This window comes from Alexandromys fortis, unplaced genomic scaffold (genome assembly GCF_014885135.2).
Source record: "Alexandromys fortis isolate MF-2015 unplaced genomic scaffold, M_Fortis_MF-2015_v1.1 scaffold_0, whole genome shotgun sequence".
Lineage (NCBI taxonomy): Eukaryota > Metazoa > Chordata > Mammalia > Rodentia > Cricetidae > Alexandromys > Alexandromys fortis.
Window position 1 is genome coordinate 44767410 of NW_026067949.1, and position 12952 is coordinate 44780361.

The 12952-nt window shown below is 44.5% G+C and overlaps 1 protein-coding gene across 1 annotated transcript; it reads left to right on the forward strand.

Moving 5' to 3' along the window:
• The first annotated feature begins 132 nt into the window (after positions 1-132).
• Positions 133-8940, forward strand: Ccng2 (cyclin G2). The gene is made up of 8 exons (XM_050150202.1): positions 133-375; positions 1210-1347; positions 1878-2015; positions 3386-3636; positions 3818-3896; positions 3995-4093; positions 5816-6021; positions 7592-8940. The coding sequence occupies exons 2-8, from the start codon at positions 1210-1212 to the stop codon at positions 7713-7715; spliced, it is 1035 nt and encodes a 344-aa protein (XP_050006159.1). The 5' UTR covers positions 133-375; the 3' UTR covers positions 7716-8940.
• Positions 8941-12952: the final 4012 nt, after the last annotated feature.

The following is a 12952-nucleotide window of genomic DNA, read 5'->3' on the forward strand; positions in this document are numbered from 1 at the left end:
AGGAACAGAGGCAGCTAAGAGAGGCCGGGCACGGAGGCTGGGAGCAGGGACTCTTTTCCGGCTCCATGGAGGAAGCGAGAGGATCCCTCCGCGCGGAGTCACGCGCCCCGCCCCTTGGGGGCGTCTCAGACTGAAAACAAAAACAAGGGGTTTGCTCAGCTCGGGAGGCTGCGGCGGAGGCCGGGAGGACGCGGCGGTGCGGGGCGGGCGCTGCGCCCCGCTGAGGAGCAGGATGCGGCCGGGGTTGTGAGGCCGGGCGGCGGCCGGGGAGGTCGGATGCGGATCCCGGGGCACCGCTGAAGCGGCTGGTCCCCGACCTCGGAGACGGGTCCGGACGCCCCCGCCGCGCCGGTTCGCGACGCCGGGGCCGGCACGGTGAGTGGGCCTCCCGGGCGGCTAAGGATTTCGTGGTTACGGACCAGAATCGCGGCGGTGGAGTCCCCCGAGAGCTTCAGGGTCCCGCTTCGGGGTCTCCAGCTGCAGCTCAGGGACTGACAAGGGCTACGGGGATGTTTTGAGGGATGGGTGGCCCTCACGGGGGTTGACAGCCCCGGGGCTCGGCACCGTTGCTGAAGCGAGGTATTGTGTTCATTGCTCGGCGCAGGCCGACTGGACGCCTGTCCGCCACCACAGCTAGGCGGGCCGCCGTGTCTTCAACAGTGGGCTTGTCTTAGCTGCAGAAGCCTAGGGGGACAGCTTGGAGGTGGGCTCCGAGAGGGGGTGTCCCTGGGGCGGGGCTCACGGGGTGGGGCGGGGCTCCGGAGCCGCCTCCTTCTAGTTCTTTGTTCAGTCTCGAGACTCCCCCTCCCTTCTCGCCTATTGTGCAACGCTCCGCCCCAGAACCCGCTTCTGTGGCTTCAGTTCTCGGGTCCCTTGCATTCCTTTAGGCAGAAGTCGCTCTTGTACTGTTCAGGTGATGCGGACAATTGGGGCACATTACGCCCCTTGGACAGTTTTCCTATTTCCCAACACTGCCGGCCGGAGGGCTAATCTGACCCAGCCCTGACCAGCGGAGGTGACCAAGATCCTTGTCCCATGCCACGCCTCCTTGGCTTCAGGGGAGGATTCTCCTGGGGCTTGAGAGACGTGACCGATCCCCTCACCCGGGTCTGGCTTGCGTGAGCTCGTGGCCAACTCTTTCTTCTCCGCTCGCTCACTCCCTTCCTATGCGCATTGCATTCTTAACCGGCCACGGTGTGTTTGCTGCAGATGAAGGATTTGGGGGCCGAGCACTTGGCAGGTGGCGAAGGGGTTCAGCTTCTCGGATTGTTGAACTTCTATCTGGAACAAGAACAAAGATTTCAACCTCGAGAGAAAGGGTTGAGCCTGCTGGAGTCCACCCCAGAGGTAAGTTTGAGAATTGGTAGGACTTGGAGAAGGCAACTTCTTGTTTTCTCCGGTTATGTCAATAGTGAACGCTACAAAGTTAAATCCAAAAATGGCCTTCCTGTACCAAGAGTAGCCTTAAACTGCACAAGCTTTATGCTTTTGGTCTAAGTGGAAGTTATAGCCAGTGTAGTGTTAGAGGCAGGCGTTTCTTCAAATGGCGGGGGCTTCCTACGGAATACTTAGGAATAGGATCTTTAGTTATAGAAAACAAAAGCCATCAAAGAACTCTCTCTATTCCAAGGGAATTGAGTTCTGCTGGAACTGTCTGGAATGGGGCAACAAACATGTCACCTTGCATTGAATTGCTAAAGCTCATCTGTATTGGGTAATTTTTAAAAGCGGTGATTTATGTCTTAAATCTGAAAGTACATAGATAGCTTTAGGGAACTACTCATAAAATGTTGAAAACTACAGGGGGAGGTATAGTTTCTGGACCTGTGTGTTCAGTCTGAGAAAATAAACTTTGATTCTTGTTTTTTTAATTTCAGAATGATAACACTTTATGTTCAAGATTGAGAAATGCCAAAGTTGAAGATTTAAGAAGTTTAACTAACTTTTTTGGATCTTGCACTGAAACGTTTGTTCTGGCTGTCAATATTTTGGATAGATTCTTGGCTCTTATGAAGGTATTTAATCGTTTTTATAAACTCTACATTTTTTTATTTGATATCTTTACTTTCAATTTTGTTTTTGTGAGACACGGTTTGTTTCTCTTGTATAGCTCTGGATGTTCTGAAACTAGCTCTGTAGGCCATGCCCTGACCTCTGTCTCAGAGACCTGCCTGCCTCCTCCCCCGCTTTTCCTCTCTCTTCCCCTCCCAAGGGCTGGGACTAAAGGTGTGTTCTACCACATCCCACAAATTTACATTTTTCAATATCCGGTGCCCAATACGGTATCTAATGCACGGGGCTCAGTAATATTTGTCAGATAAATATAATAAAGCATCCTATCCATAAACTTAATCAGAATTGGGATGGTTCATGCCAGAGAGACTGCAAAATTGTATTTCTAGATCTTGAGTAAGGCTTTGTTGTAGTCTTAAATGTGTTCTCTTGAAAGACATTATGAAAGGAAGACCATCATGTTTTCAGTTACCTAGTTTATAGGGGTTAGGGGAGGTGGAAGGTGAGAACTGATTAAAATTCACCTTGTTAAAAAAAATACCACAATGATATCTGTTAACAGGCTTATAACACTTCCCAAACTGACATAAGAGACGCTAGACTTTTTATAAAAAGAAAAAGAAAGTAAAATCCTGCTTTTGGGGAGAGGTTTTAATATTTTCATTTTTCATCATGTTTTTCTTGGAGCCTACATGTTTTTTAACACTGAAGCATGACAAACAGAATGTAACAGTATGTCCAACTTGACCTCCGCCTTCCCTGTAAGGCCTTTCAAAGTAGGGAGCCACAGTCTCTATTGACAGTCAGTAGCAACTGTTAAAAACTGTGGAAACTCTCTGGCTCATAGGATTGCTGTCAGCTGCTGGGTCACCTTTCAGGGCACCCATCTGTCCATGGCAGCTCTACATATGTCCCCCACACGGCATAGTCAATGGGGTGCAATCCTGGGCAAGATTGCATTATGTAATGGTTGAGCTTTGTATAAAAAGAGCAGGTGCAGAATTGTCTTTCTTCCTCTAAAGCGATAGACTGCTGTGTGGTGTGTGGATGGATGTTGGTGTGTTCAAAGGATTATTTGAGGGAAGATGTGCTATTCTGTTCTATGAAGTCTGAAATACAAAGCACAACTCAGTGCTAGAAAGCAAGTTTTTGAGCCAGCTTTGGTATTATTTTTACATGCATTTAAATTTAATAATTGCTCATATAGCCAGTTTTTTCTTTTTAAAGAGAGGTGACGATGGTCTAAAATGTAAGAGTAATTGCAGGTAAAGAAAGGCAAGTGCACCTAAGAGAGGCAGCCTGGTGTTTGCTCAGGTGTCTGTGTGGCTACCTCGAAGTGGTAATCGTCGGGATTCCCTTTGTTCTGTTTTAGGTGAAACCGAAGCACTTGTCTTGCATTGGAGTCTGTTGCTTTTTGCTGGCAGCTAGAATAGTGGAAGAGGAATGCAATGTCCCGCCCACTCACGATGTGATCCGGATCAGTCAGTGTAAATGCACAGCTTCTGACCTTGAACGGATGGAGAGAATCATCTCCGAGAAATTGCACTATGAGTTGGAAGCTACTACTGCCTTAAACTTTTTGCACTTGTACCATGCAATCCTATTCTGTCACACTTCAGAAAGGTGAGTGGGACTCGTGGACTGCCCCTGTGCCTCGAGCATCGCTTCAGCTTTCAGTAGGAAATTAGAGTGCCCAGAAATCCATGTTCTGACTCCCTCTGAACTTGCAGCTTGGATTTGAGTCCTTCAAACTCAAGTAACTTCTTTGAAGGTTTAATAACTCTTTCTTCTCTGTTTTTTACAGGAAGGAAATACTGAGCCTCGATAAACTAGAAGCTCAACTGAAAGCTTGCAACTGTCGGCTTGTCTTTTCAAAAGCAAAAGTGAGGCTCGTTTTTCTTATGTACATTTCAGTTTCTATTTCGAGTTTTTCCCTAATATGTGTCCATTTTTATTTATTTATTTATTTTTTTTTTTGTAGCCATCTGTATTAGCTCTGTGCCTTCTCAATTTGGAAATAGAAACAATAAAATCTGTTGAATTGCTGGAAATTCTCCTGCTTGTTAAAAAACATTTGAAGGTAAGTATCTTTAGGCCTGGTTTTCCTGGTGTCATGAATAATTTATATAATACCTTGTGAAATTCTCAGCATGTGTTCGTTTTTCTTGTGTGTCATCTGTTCTCATTCTCAAAGTACCACTTTGACCCAGACATTATTAAGCCCGAAGAAACTCTCAACTTAGCCCAGCTTCTTTCTGAATGCAGGTGCTCCTTTGTGCCTTGTGGCAGGATAGCTGTGCACATCCTCAGCTGTGTACTATGAAGTACACTGAATACACTAAGGTGATAATTGGTGTGCCTCATATCTGTATGTGTAGGGCTCAGTCACCTCAGTAGCGCTACCAAAATTATCAGCAATTTTTTTAAAGCCCCGTAAGTGGGCCACCCCTATAAGTTTTTGCAGTCGTGATAAAAAGCAAAACAAAAGCACAATGCTTTTTCTTACTTTAACTAGTAGTCTGGTTAAAGAAATGCAGATTTTAACATGAAATAATGTTTGTTGTTACTGTGACTAAGTATTAGATAATAGTGAATGTAAGAAGTACTTTGGGGTTATTAGCAAAGAAATGGGCTGTCCAGGAGAGGTGCTGTGACTCGGAGCCTGATGGAAAATCTGTCATCTGCAAGAATGAAGGTTTGGATAGGAAAGGCTTAGGCTAGGCAAGTTGGGGACATAATTTTAAGGTGGACTGGCTGGGCTGCAGTCAAGGATAAGTGCATCCAACTCAAAGGCAGTTCTTTAGAAGCCAAGTATTTAGATGAGTCAAGGAATCATGGATGATTCCTTGGATCTAATGTACTAAAATTTGATCATTTGAGTTCACTACCCAGAATCTACAGTGAGAACTGCCTCCACAGGGTTGTGTATACACACACACACCAGCAAAACTTTTTTTTTTTTTTTTTTAAAAGATGACCAAGTGTTCTGAGTTGATGAAAATCAAAGGAGATGACTGAGGGGGTACTGTAGAGTACTTTCACTAGGGACTGGTGCTTGCCACATTGCAAAGAGCTAAGGATATAGCCAGACTCAGTGGAAATAGAGGCCAAAATGATTTGAAACAATTCATTTTTAAGTCAGATGTAATGTCATATTTCGAGGTCCCAGCACCTCAAAGTCTGAGGCAGGAGGATCGTGAGCTGGAAGTCAGTTTAGGCTACATAGTGAATGGGCTTCTTGAGCTAGGTGAGCCATCAAACAGGGCACAAAGCCCTTCTGCTTGTGGTAGATGTACATGCAGTGTGAACTCCTTGTTGGGAAATGTTAGCTTTTGTCCGCCACAGCTATCTCTCTGAACTCCAGCATGATGGTGATCCATGAAAGCATCTTCATGTTTGGTGAGATCAGCCAAGTGAGCATTCTCCAGGTGGGGAGAAGCTACCTTTCTGGGAATTTCCTCTTGGATAGTGCTGACTTTAGTTTGTTTCTGATGCCATAGTATAGATGTGTATGATAAGGAATCCAAACTAATTTGTTCAAGAAATATTTGTTACAGAAAGGAAATTTTTGTAACAAAGATGTTAAATTTCTTTGGCGTTACTAAACAATGTACTTGGTGCTTTTTTTTTTTTTTAAGGCTTGGTTTTAGGCCAGTGTTTTCTTAGAACAGACAAAATTTTTCTTAGTACTGAGGGGTCATATTCTCATCAACTAAATCAGAATACCTAGCACCTGTGATTTCAAGGGGCAGCAAAGTCCGTGGACCATTATTATAACAGCTTCACTCATCTTTATGCCTAGATTGGCGACGCAGAATTCTTTTATTGGAGGGAGTTGGTTTCTAAATGCCTAGCAGAGTATTCTTCTCCTGCATGCTGCAAACCTGACCTGAAGAAGCTGGTTTGGATTGTTTCAAGGCGCACAGCGCAAAACCTGCACAACAGTTACTACAGCGTTCCCGAGCTGCCAACCATCCCAGAGGCGGGCTGTTTCGACGGAAGTGAAAGGTGAGCCAGCCTCTCCCACAGACTAAATAGAATGATAGCTTTTGTGCATAGAAAATAACTATAAGGGCCATAAAGATGTCTCAGCAGGTAAGGTCACTTGCTGACAAGCTGGGTTTGAGTCCCAGAGTGGAAGGAGAACCAACTACTACAAGTTATTTTTCTCACCTTTACACATGCTGTGGTACACACACACACACACCACTCTTTCTCCTTCCCTCTCCCCTCCCTAAAATAAGTAAATGTAATTTAAAAAATTAAAAGAAGAAAGATCTGTGAGTGGAGACGTAGCTCATTTGGAAGGTTTTTGCCTCATGCAGGAAGACTGATTTTGATCCCTTTACACTATGTAAACCAGGCGTGGTGGCATTGCCTATTGTCGCAGTACTGGGAGTTGGAGATGGGAAGGCCAGACATTTGAGGTCATTCTTGACTGTGGATGGAGTTGAAGACCACTGATAACATGATACACTGTCTGAAAAAGAGTAAACAGAATCCCCTGTGGAGAGTTGTAAGAGAAAATCCCTCTTCACAAAAATCCCTCTTCACATGTCCGGGTTTTTCCAAGCCAGGAAATTAACCAGTGGTTTCTTAAACAGCTTGTAAACCCCCACCTCAAAAAACGCTTTTTGTCCCCTCCTTACTCTTTAAGACACAGCTCCATTATTAAAACACAAGCCACAGAAGCGGTCCCCAGGCTTCTCCCTGTGGGTGTCAGTGGTGCTGTGGGAGGAGAGTGGAGTCCGGGACCCTTCACCACTGATACGCTCAAGTCTTGCCAAATGCCACCTCTTACTTTTGTTTGTAATTTGAACTTTACTAAATTTGATACTTTCTGCTGTCAGGTAAGGACCAGAAACTCCAGTTTCATGGTGAATGTTCTTGCTTTGGCATTTGAGAGAACCAGTGGTGGAGTACCCAATAGAGGGAAGACCTTTAAACAGACCACAGTTTCACCGCTGGACTGATGACACTTAGAATTCTGTAATTACTTCTGCTAACGCTTAATGGTACAGGCAGAATAGATGGCAAATAGTAATGAGGAAGCTCTCTTAAGAAAACTATTTTTGCCAGGTGGTGGTGGCGAGGCCTTTAATTCCAGCACTTGGGAGACAGAGGCAGGCGGATCACTATGAGATCCAGGCCAGCATGGTCTACAGTGCATTCCAGGACAGTCAGGGCTACATGCAGAGAAACCCTGTCTAGAAAAATCAAAAAACCCAAATCAAACCCAAACAAAACCTGTTACCTGAATATGGTGGTGCAGGCCTTTAACCCCAGCACTGAAGAGACAAGGGCAGGAGGATCTCTGAGTTCAAGGCCAGCCTGGTCTAGAGTTCCAGGACAGTCAGAGCTATGTAGAGAGACTCTGCCTATAAACAAATAAATGAAAACTATTGTTAATGAGAAAAAAGTGTTCTAGAGAATAGACTTGACTTTGAGCTCAACTCAGCTGTGTAAATAGTGGTTAGCTTTTGAACATGGTGTGTAGACTGCACCAGGCTTTTTATTTTGCCTGCAGACATACCTGTGTATTGAGCAATGACACCCTCTTTTGTCTCTTTCCTTTCAGTGAGGACTCTTGTGAAGACATGAGCTGTGGAGAGGAGAGTCTCAGCAGTTCCCCTCCCGGGGATCAAGAGTGCACCTTCTTTTTTGACTTCAAAGTGGCTCAGACACTGTGCTTTCCGTCTTAGGATTCACATGGTCTGTGTCAGGACTTAAAGGATGTGCACCTGTTTCAAAGCAATAAATGGGGAGTAGGTGGTTCTAGAGTGCAGCCCCCATCTAGACAGGAATTACACAGACCGAAATACCTACCTTCTATTTATTAGTCAGGTCAAGTCTGGCCTGTTTTCATATTTAATCCTAAGCCATCAAATGGGTTAGTGCCTCTTAACAGTACTTGATACGTTGGCACTTTATTTTCTTGTTGACTTTATCTGTGGGGAGGAAGGAAGGTGCTGATACCTTTGTTACTTTTCAAGATTTTTAAAGATGAGTATTGTAACTCATCGTAATCTGTAGAGCCTTCAGGTGTCTATTTAACAGACCGGGAGTGTGCAAGTGCTTCCTTAGCAGGGCAGTGGGCAAGCCTTCGTGGTTTGTCTCCATTTCCTTCTCCCCTGCTCTCAGAACAGACTCTACAGGACTCTGATGTCAAACACCAATAGTGTACTGTCTGATGCAGATCCTGTACATTGCGAGTTACATTGACATGTCTGTGAATTTTAATTTCTAAATGTCTTGAGATTTCTTCTAAAGCAGAAATTTTCATCAGGTTAGGGTTGTTAGTTGCATTCTTAATACCTAAGTATTGTCAGACTGTAGTATTATTTTGTTATCTAAAAGGTCCATAATCTGCTAGTTTTGCATGCATCTGTATGAAAACAGAACAGGAAATGGAACAGATATGAACAGAACAGGAAATGGAGTTGATAAGCGCTGATTTAGTTCATCTCACTTTCTTGTATTGAAAACTCTGCATGATTACTTTCTAATTGTTTTGTATTTCACATTTCATAATGTATATGGGTGCCAAGGTTTGACTATGAAGTGAAAGAACTCCAGTGTTTGTAGTATTAGTTCAAAGCAATTCTGTGTGGTGATACAGCCATAAGGATGAGGAAGCGTGCACTCTGTACACAGAAGATTTTGTACAGAGAATTTTTAACTTTATAAACCTATGTGAAAATGTAAATCTTTAAAAATGTACATAAAATACTGTATTTTTTTACCCTGTGTGTGTGGTAATCTGGTCAGTGCATGTAAATATAATTTATTGTGTATTCTATATTCCCAGACATTGATGACTTACTTTTTATTAGTAAGTCAACACCCACTGAGGTGTTTTCCAAAGTAGGTTTTTTGAAGTCAGAGTATATTGTAATTCAAAATAAAAATATTAATGGATTCTCCTTACAGTAGTTTTAAATTGATTTTTGGTAAAAACACTTGGTGATTTCATCAAAAAGGCTTGAAGTGGAGCTGGAGGGGGCGGGTTCCATATCGGCTTTTTAGCTGCCGAAAAGCCCTCCAGGAGTGGTTCCTCGTCAATTTGGCCCTGAGTTTTGGAAATACCAAAAGGGAATCTGTCACTTGAAAGTTGGCCTACCTCTGGGGTGGTGTATTCATCAGCGATGGCACACTGATCTAAATGTTTGTTTCTTCACTGTGAAAGGCAGTACTATGTACACCATACAAATCTGGAACATTACTGGGTCAGTAAGATGTATTTGGTGATGGAGTCCCACTAGTTTCTTAGCATCTTGCTTTTTGTATCTCTCGTTTTTATTTATTTATTTATTTATTTATTTATTTATTTTGAGATGATAGGGTCTCTCTATTTAGCCTTGGAGTCCCACTCATTATGTGGACTGGGTTGGCCTTGAACTCAGAGATCTGCCTGCTTCCGCCTCCCAAGTGCTGAAATTAAAGGCGTGCATCTCCACACCTGGTCTCTCAAATTTTAAAAATGATTTTTTTTTTGTATAGCTTTCCCATTCTAGTTGGATTTTGTAGCCTTGTTTTCTAGTTGATTACAAACTGAGTATAATTTTTTATGTGTTGTCTCTGCCCTGGAGATAAGGGGCATGACTTCTGTCTTACGGTTACACCATCACTACAACAACTCTTAGAAAGGAAGCATTTATCTGGGCCTGGCTTACAGGTTCAAAGGCTTAGTCCAGTATTCATGGTGCAGGCAGACATGGTGCTGGAGAAGAAGCCAAGAGTTCAACATCTGGATTGGCAGGCAGCAGGAAGAGAGTGACACTGGGCCTGACTTTAGCATCTGAAACCTCAAAACTCAACCCCAGTGACACACTTCCTCCAACAAACAAGGCCATACCTTCTAATGGGCCACTCTCTGGTGACCAAGCTAATCTATGAGCCTACGGGGGCCATTCTTGCTCAAACCACCACAGCTTCCTACCTTCCCAGTGAAGAATCTGCTCTAGAGTGACCCTTACTGGATAGCTTTGGCAAACCACACTATGATGTAAAGGTCGTTTGTGGCCTTCCCGATCTTGTGAACCTCTTCAGTCTCTCCGATTGCCTCCCTTTTCTTACTCGGTCTTGTCACTGGGTGAATCTGCCCATGGTTCCATCTCTTCTACTCCTAGTTTATATATATTTAGCCTAGACCTCTTCATTGAGCTCTCGAGTTATTATTCACCCTGGCCATACTACTGGGAAGTTTCTGATTATTCCTAAACCTGTTCTTGTATGTCTATCTCACTGAATCAGAATTTACCCGTTCAAGGCAGAAACTTGGGTGATATCTTTGTCTCCTGCTTGTGTTCTGGAAGAGTCACTGGCCATATTTGGAGGATGTCATTTATACTGTATATCTCCATACCGGCTCTCTTTTTCTGATACTGGTTTGGTTCAGATGACCCCCTCTACCTCTTCTATCAGTTTGGTTACTATGTTATCCTCAGTATCTTTTATTCCAGTTTTGGTTGGGTTTGGTCCATACTTGCTATCAACCTTTTAAGACATGCAAGTAAGACTGTCTTGAAAAATTGTTCAAAGGGTCACTCTCATTAAAGGGGAAGCCTATGTCATGATATATAGGTCTCATGTTCTTAACCTGTCGCTGGCCTTTCTTTCCTTTGTCGTTTCCTGAAGCAAAAACATGTTAAAGCTGGCAAACTGGCAGCTATGTGGAAGGTGGAATGGATCTCTCTCTCTCTCTCTCTCTCTCTCTCTCTCTCTCTCTCTCTCTCTCTCTCTCTCTCTCTCTGTGTGTGTGTGTGTCTACTTGGGGACTCGCAAGCTTGGTGTCATTCAGTCAGGTACCTTTCTCAAGACAGTGCTGAGTAAGATTGAGACTCAAGCATCGGCACATTGTCAGTGTTGGGGGAGAGGTTACCGTTTTGACCTCATTGTTGATCTACCTCTGAGCTGACAAAAGATTTGAGTATTTTGGTTTTGATGCTGTGGTTTATGGGGTAAGTTGGGTGCGCTTTTCTGTTGTGCTTGGTGAGGTCTCCACCCATCTGAACCTACTTCCACCTCCTGTTCCAGGATGTGATAGTACATGAATACTGTGTTTCAATAAACCCTCCAGAGTCAACATCAATTACAGAGATGTTGCATGCACACTTCTCAGGGCAACTTAAACCACCTTCTTAGTCTAGGGCCTTTTTTCCTTCAGCTCACATCATTTAAACACTAGATTGCAGCATGGTGTTTTTCCCTGCATCCCATCACCCCCCCCCCAACACAAAAGTTATTACTTGATACGGGCAGACCACTTCAGTTTCATATAGATTAAGACATTTACTTTGTCCTTTTTTTTTTTTGATTTTATTTTTAAATGCCGAGATCGAATCCAAGATCTTGTACATGCTAGCCAAGCCCTTTATCCTGGAACCTCCGTTTGTCTCTTTGGTATGCAGTACCAGGAATATCTGACAACTTACTGTCTGTTCTTGGTCAGTTCTGACTGGTGGAGAGTCTGCCATGGCAGCCAGGGAGTCTAGCCTCCCCAGCACACATGAGGAGAGTCGGCCAGAGCGGCAGCCAGGGAGTCTAGCCTCCCCAGCACACATCATAGATGATGTGTCTCAGTTTCTAAGCGTCCAGTTCAAGCTCCTTACGTGACTTAGTGCCCCCCACGTCGCCCACCCTCCCCACCTCTGTGGTGCTGCTCGCTTCTCAGCCTCACTCCTGGCGGTCATAGAGGTGAGCTCTTGGGCCTACAGCACTTTGGTGCCTTCCCTTCGTCATGCTTTGACATCCTTCCGTGGCTTCACACACACACACACACACACACACTCACACGCACACCTGCCTGAAACACCTTGTCACCACCCCCTGAAAACTCCCACTCCATCTCTTGAAGAGTCCCTGTCTTCGTTCCCCTTCTTCATTCACTCACTGGATGGATGTGGGACTGTTCCTTGTGTGCCAAGACCAAACGAAGTGCTTGCTCTGATTCCCGTCCATTCGAATCTAGAGGTAAAATGGAACAGCCTGCAACAAATCCTGTCGTCTGAAAAGCCTTTGAGGATGTTTCCTTTCGAGAAGTTCCTCCAGAACTTCCTGACTTTCTGCTCCTTATCAGTGCCATGTGTTGTTTTTTTTTTTTTTTTTATAAAACTTAACATTTTTCTTCTCTCAACAGTTTTCTGCCTTCTTGCCTGCTTTCCTCAAAACTGTTGACATCTTCTTGTCGAGTGCCCAACACTAGGTACAACATCTGGCTCACACTCTCTCCAGCCTCTGTGCTGCCGTAGTGCAGGTAACGAGCAACTCTACTGACCACTTACAGTGTGCTTAACATGACTTAGTTATTCCCCGTTCCAATGCGACTTGTCAAGTCTTGGCTTAATACTTGGCATGCTAGAGAAGTCAGGTACACTGGCACAGATGTGTAAGTAGCAGGACTGTAATCCAAACCCACCCACCTGCCACACACTGTGCTTGGCAGCTGCCCTGAACCAGATACTGTACTGACCCAGTAGCAGAAATTCCCGTGAAGAACAGTCTATGAGAAATACCAGCAAAACAAAATTGTGCAGCGCACAACGCCTGTCTGTGCTCTATGCGCTACCGTACAGTTCGCGAGCTTTGGGCAAGGGGCTGGAGGTTGAAACACACAAACACAGACAGACAGAGAGACAGAGACACGGACCTCTAGTCCCTGGTAAGAAGCCCTTTATTCAATAGCACCATGGAGGCTCATATACCCAACAGTCAGGTGGGCCAACAGGTGAAAACCTTATCCTCTGATCCTCAAGGCCAAGGCAACAGGCGCTCGTGAAGCAGAGCTGGTAAACAACTTTGACACAGCTTTCAGTAATTCAAATCAGAAGGAAAGTAAAGATCTCTAGCAGGGAAGAGCAGCTGGAGGACAGGACTCCAAATGGTCCCAACACTCCCATTCTGGTTTTAAGTGCTTTCACCCACTCAAAGGAAAAGTGGT

What these genes read in the sequence shown, in the direction of transcription:
- Ccng2 (XM_050150202.1), top strand. Translation starts at nt 1,210, where the DNA reads ATGAAGGATTTGGGGGCCGAGCACTTGGCAGGTGGCGAAGGGGTTCAG. An exon ending in GATTCTTGGCTCTTATGAAG is followed by an intron (nt 2,016 to 3,385) that starts GTATTTAATCGT and finishes GTTCTGTTTTAG; the next exon opens with GTGAAACCGAAGCACTTGTC. An exon ending in TGTTTCGACGGAAGTGAAAG is followed by an intron (nt 6,022 to 7,591) that starts GTGAGCCAGCCT and finishes CTTTCCTTTCAG; the next exon opens with TGAGGACTCTTGTGAAGACA.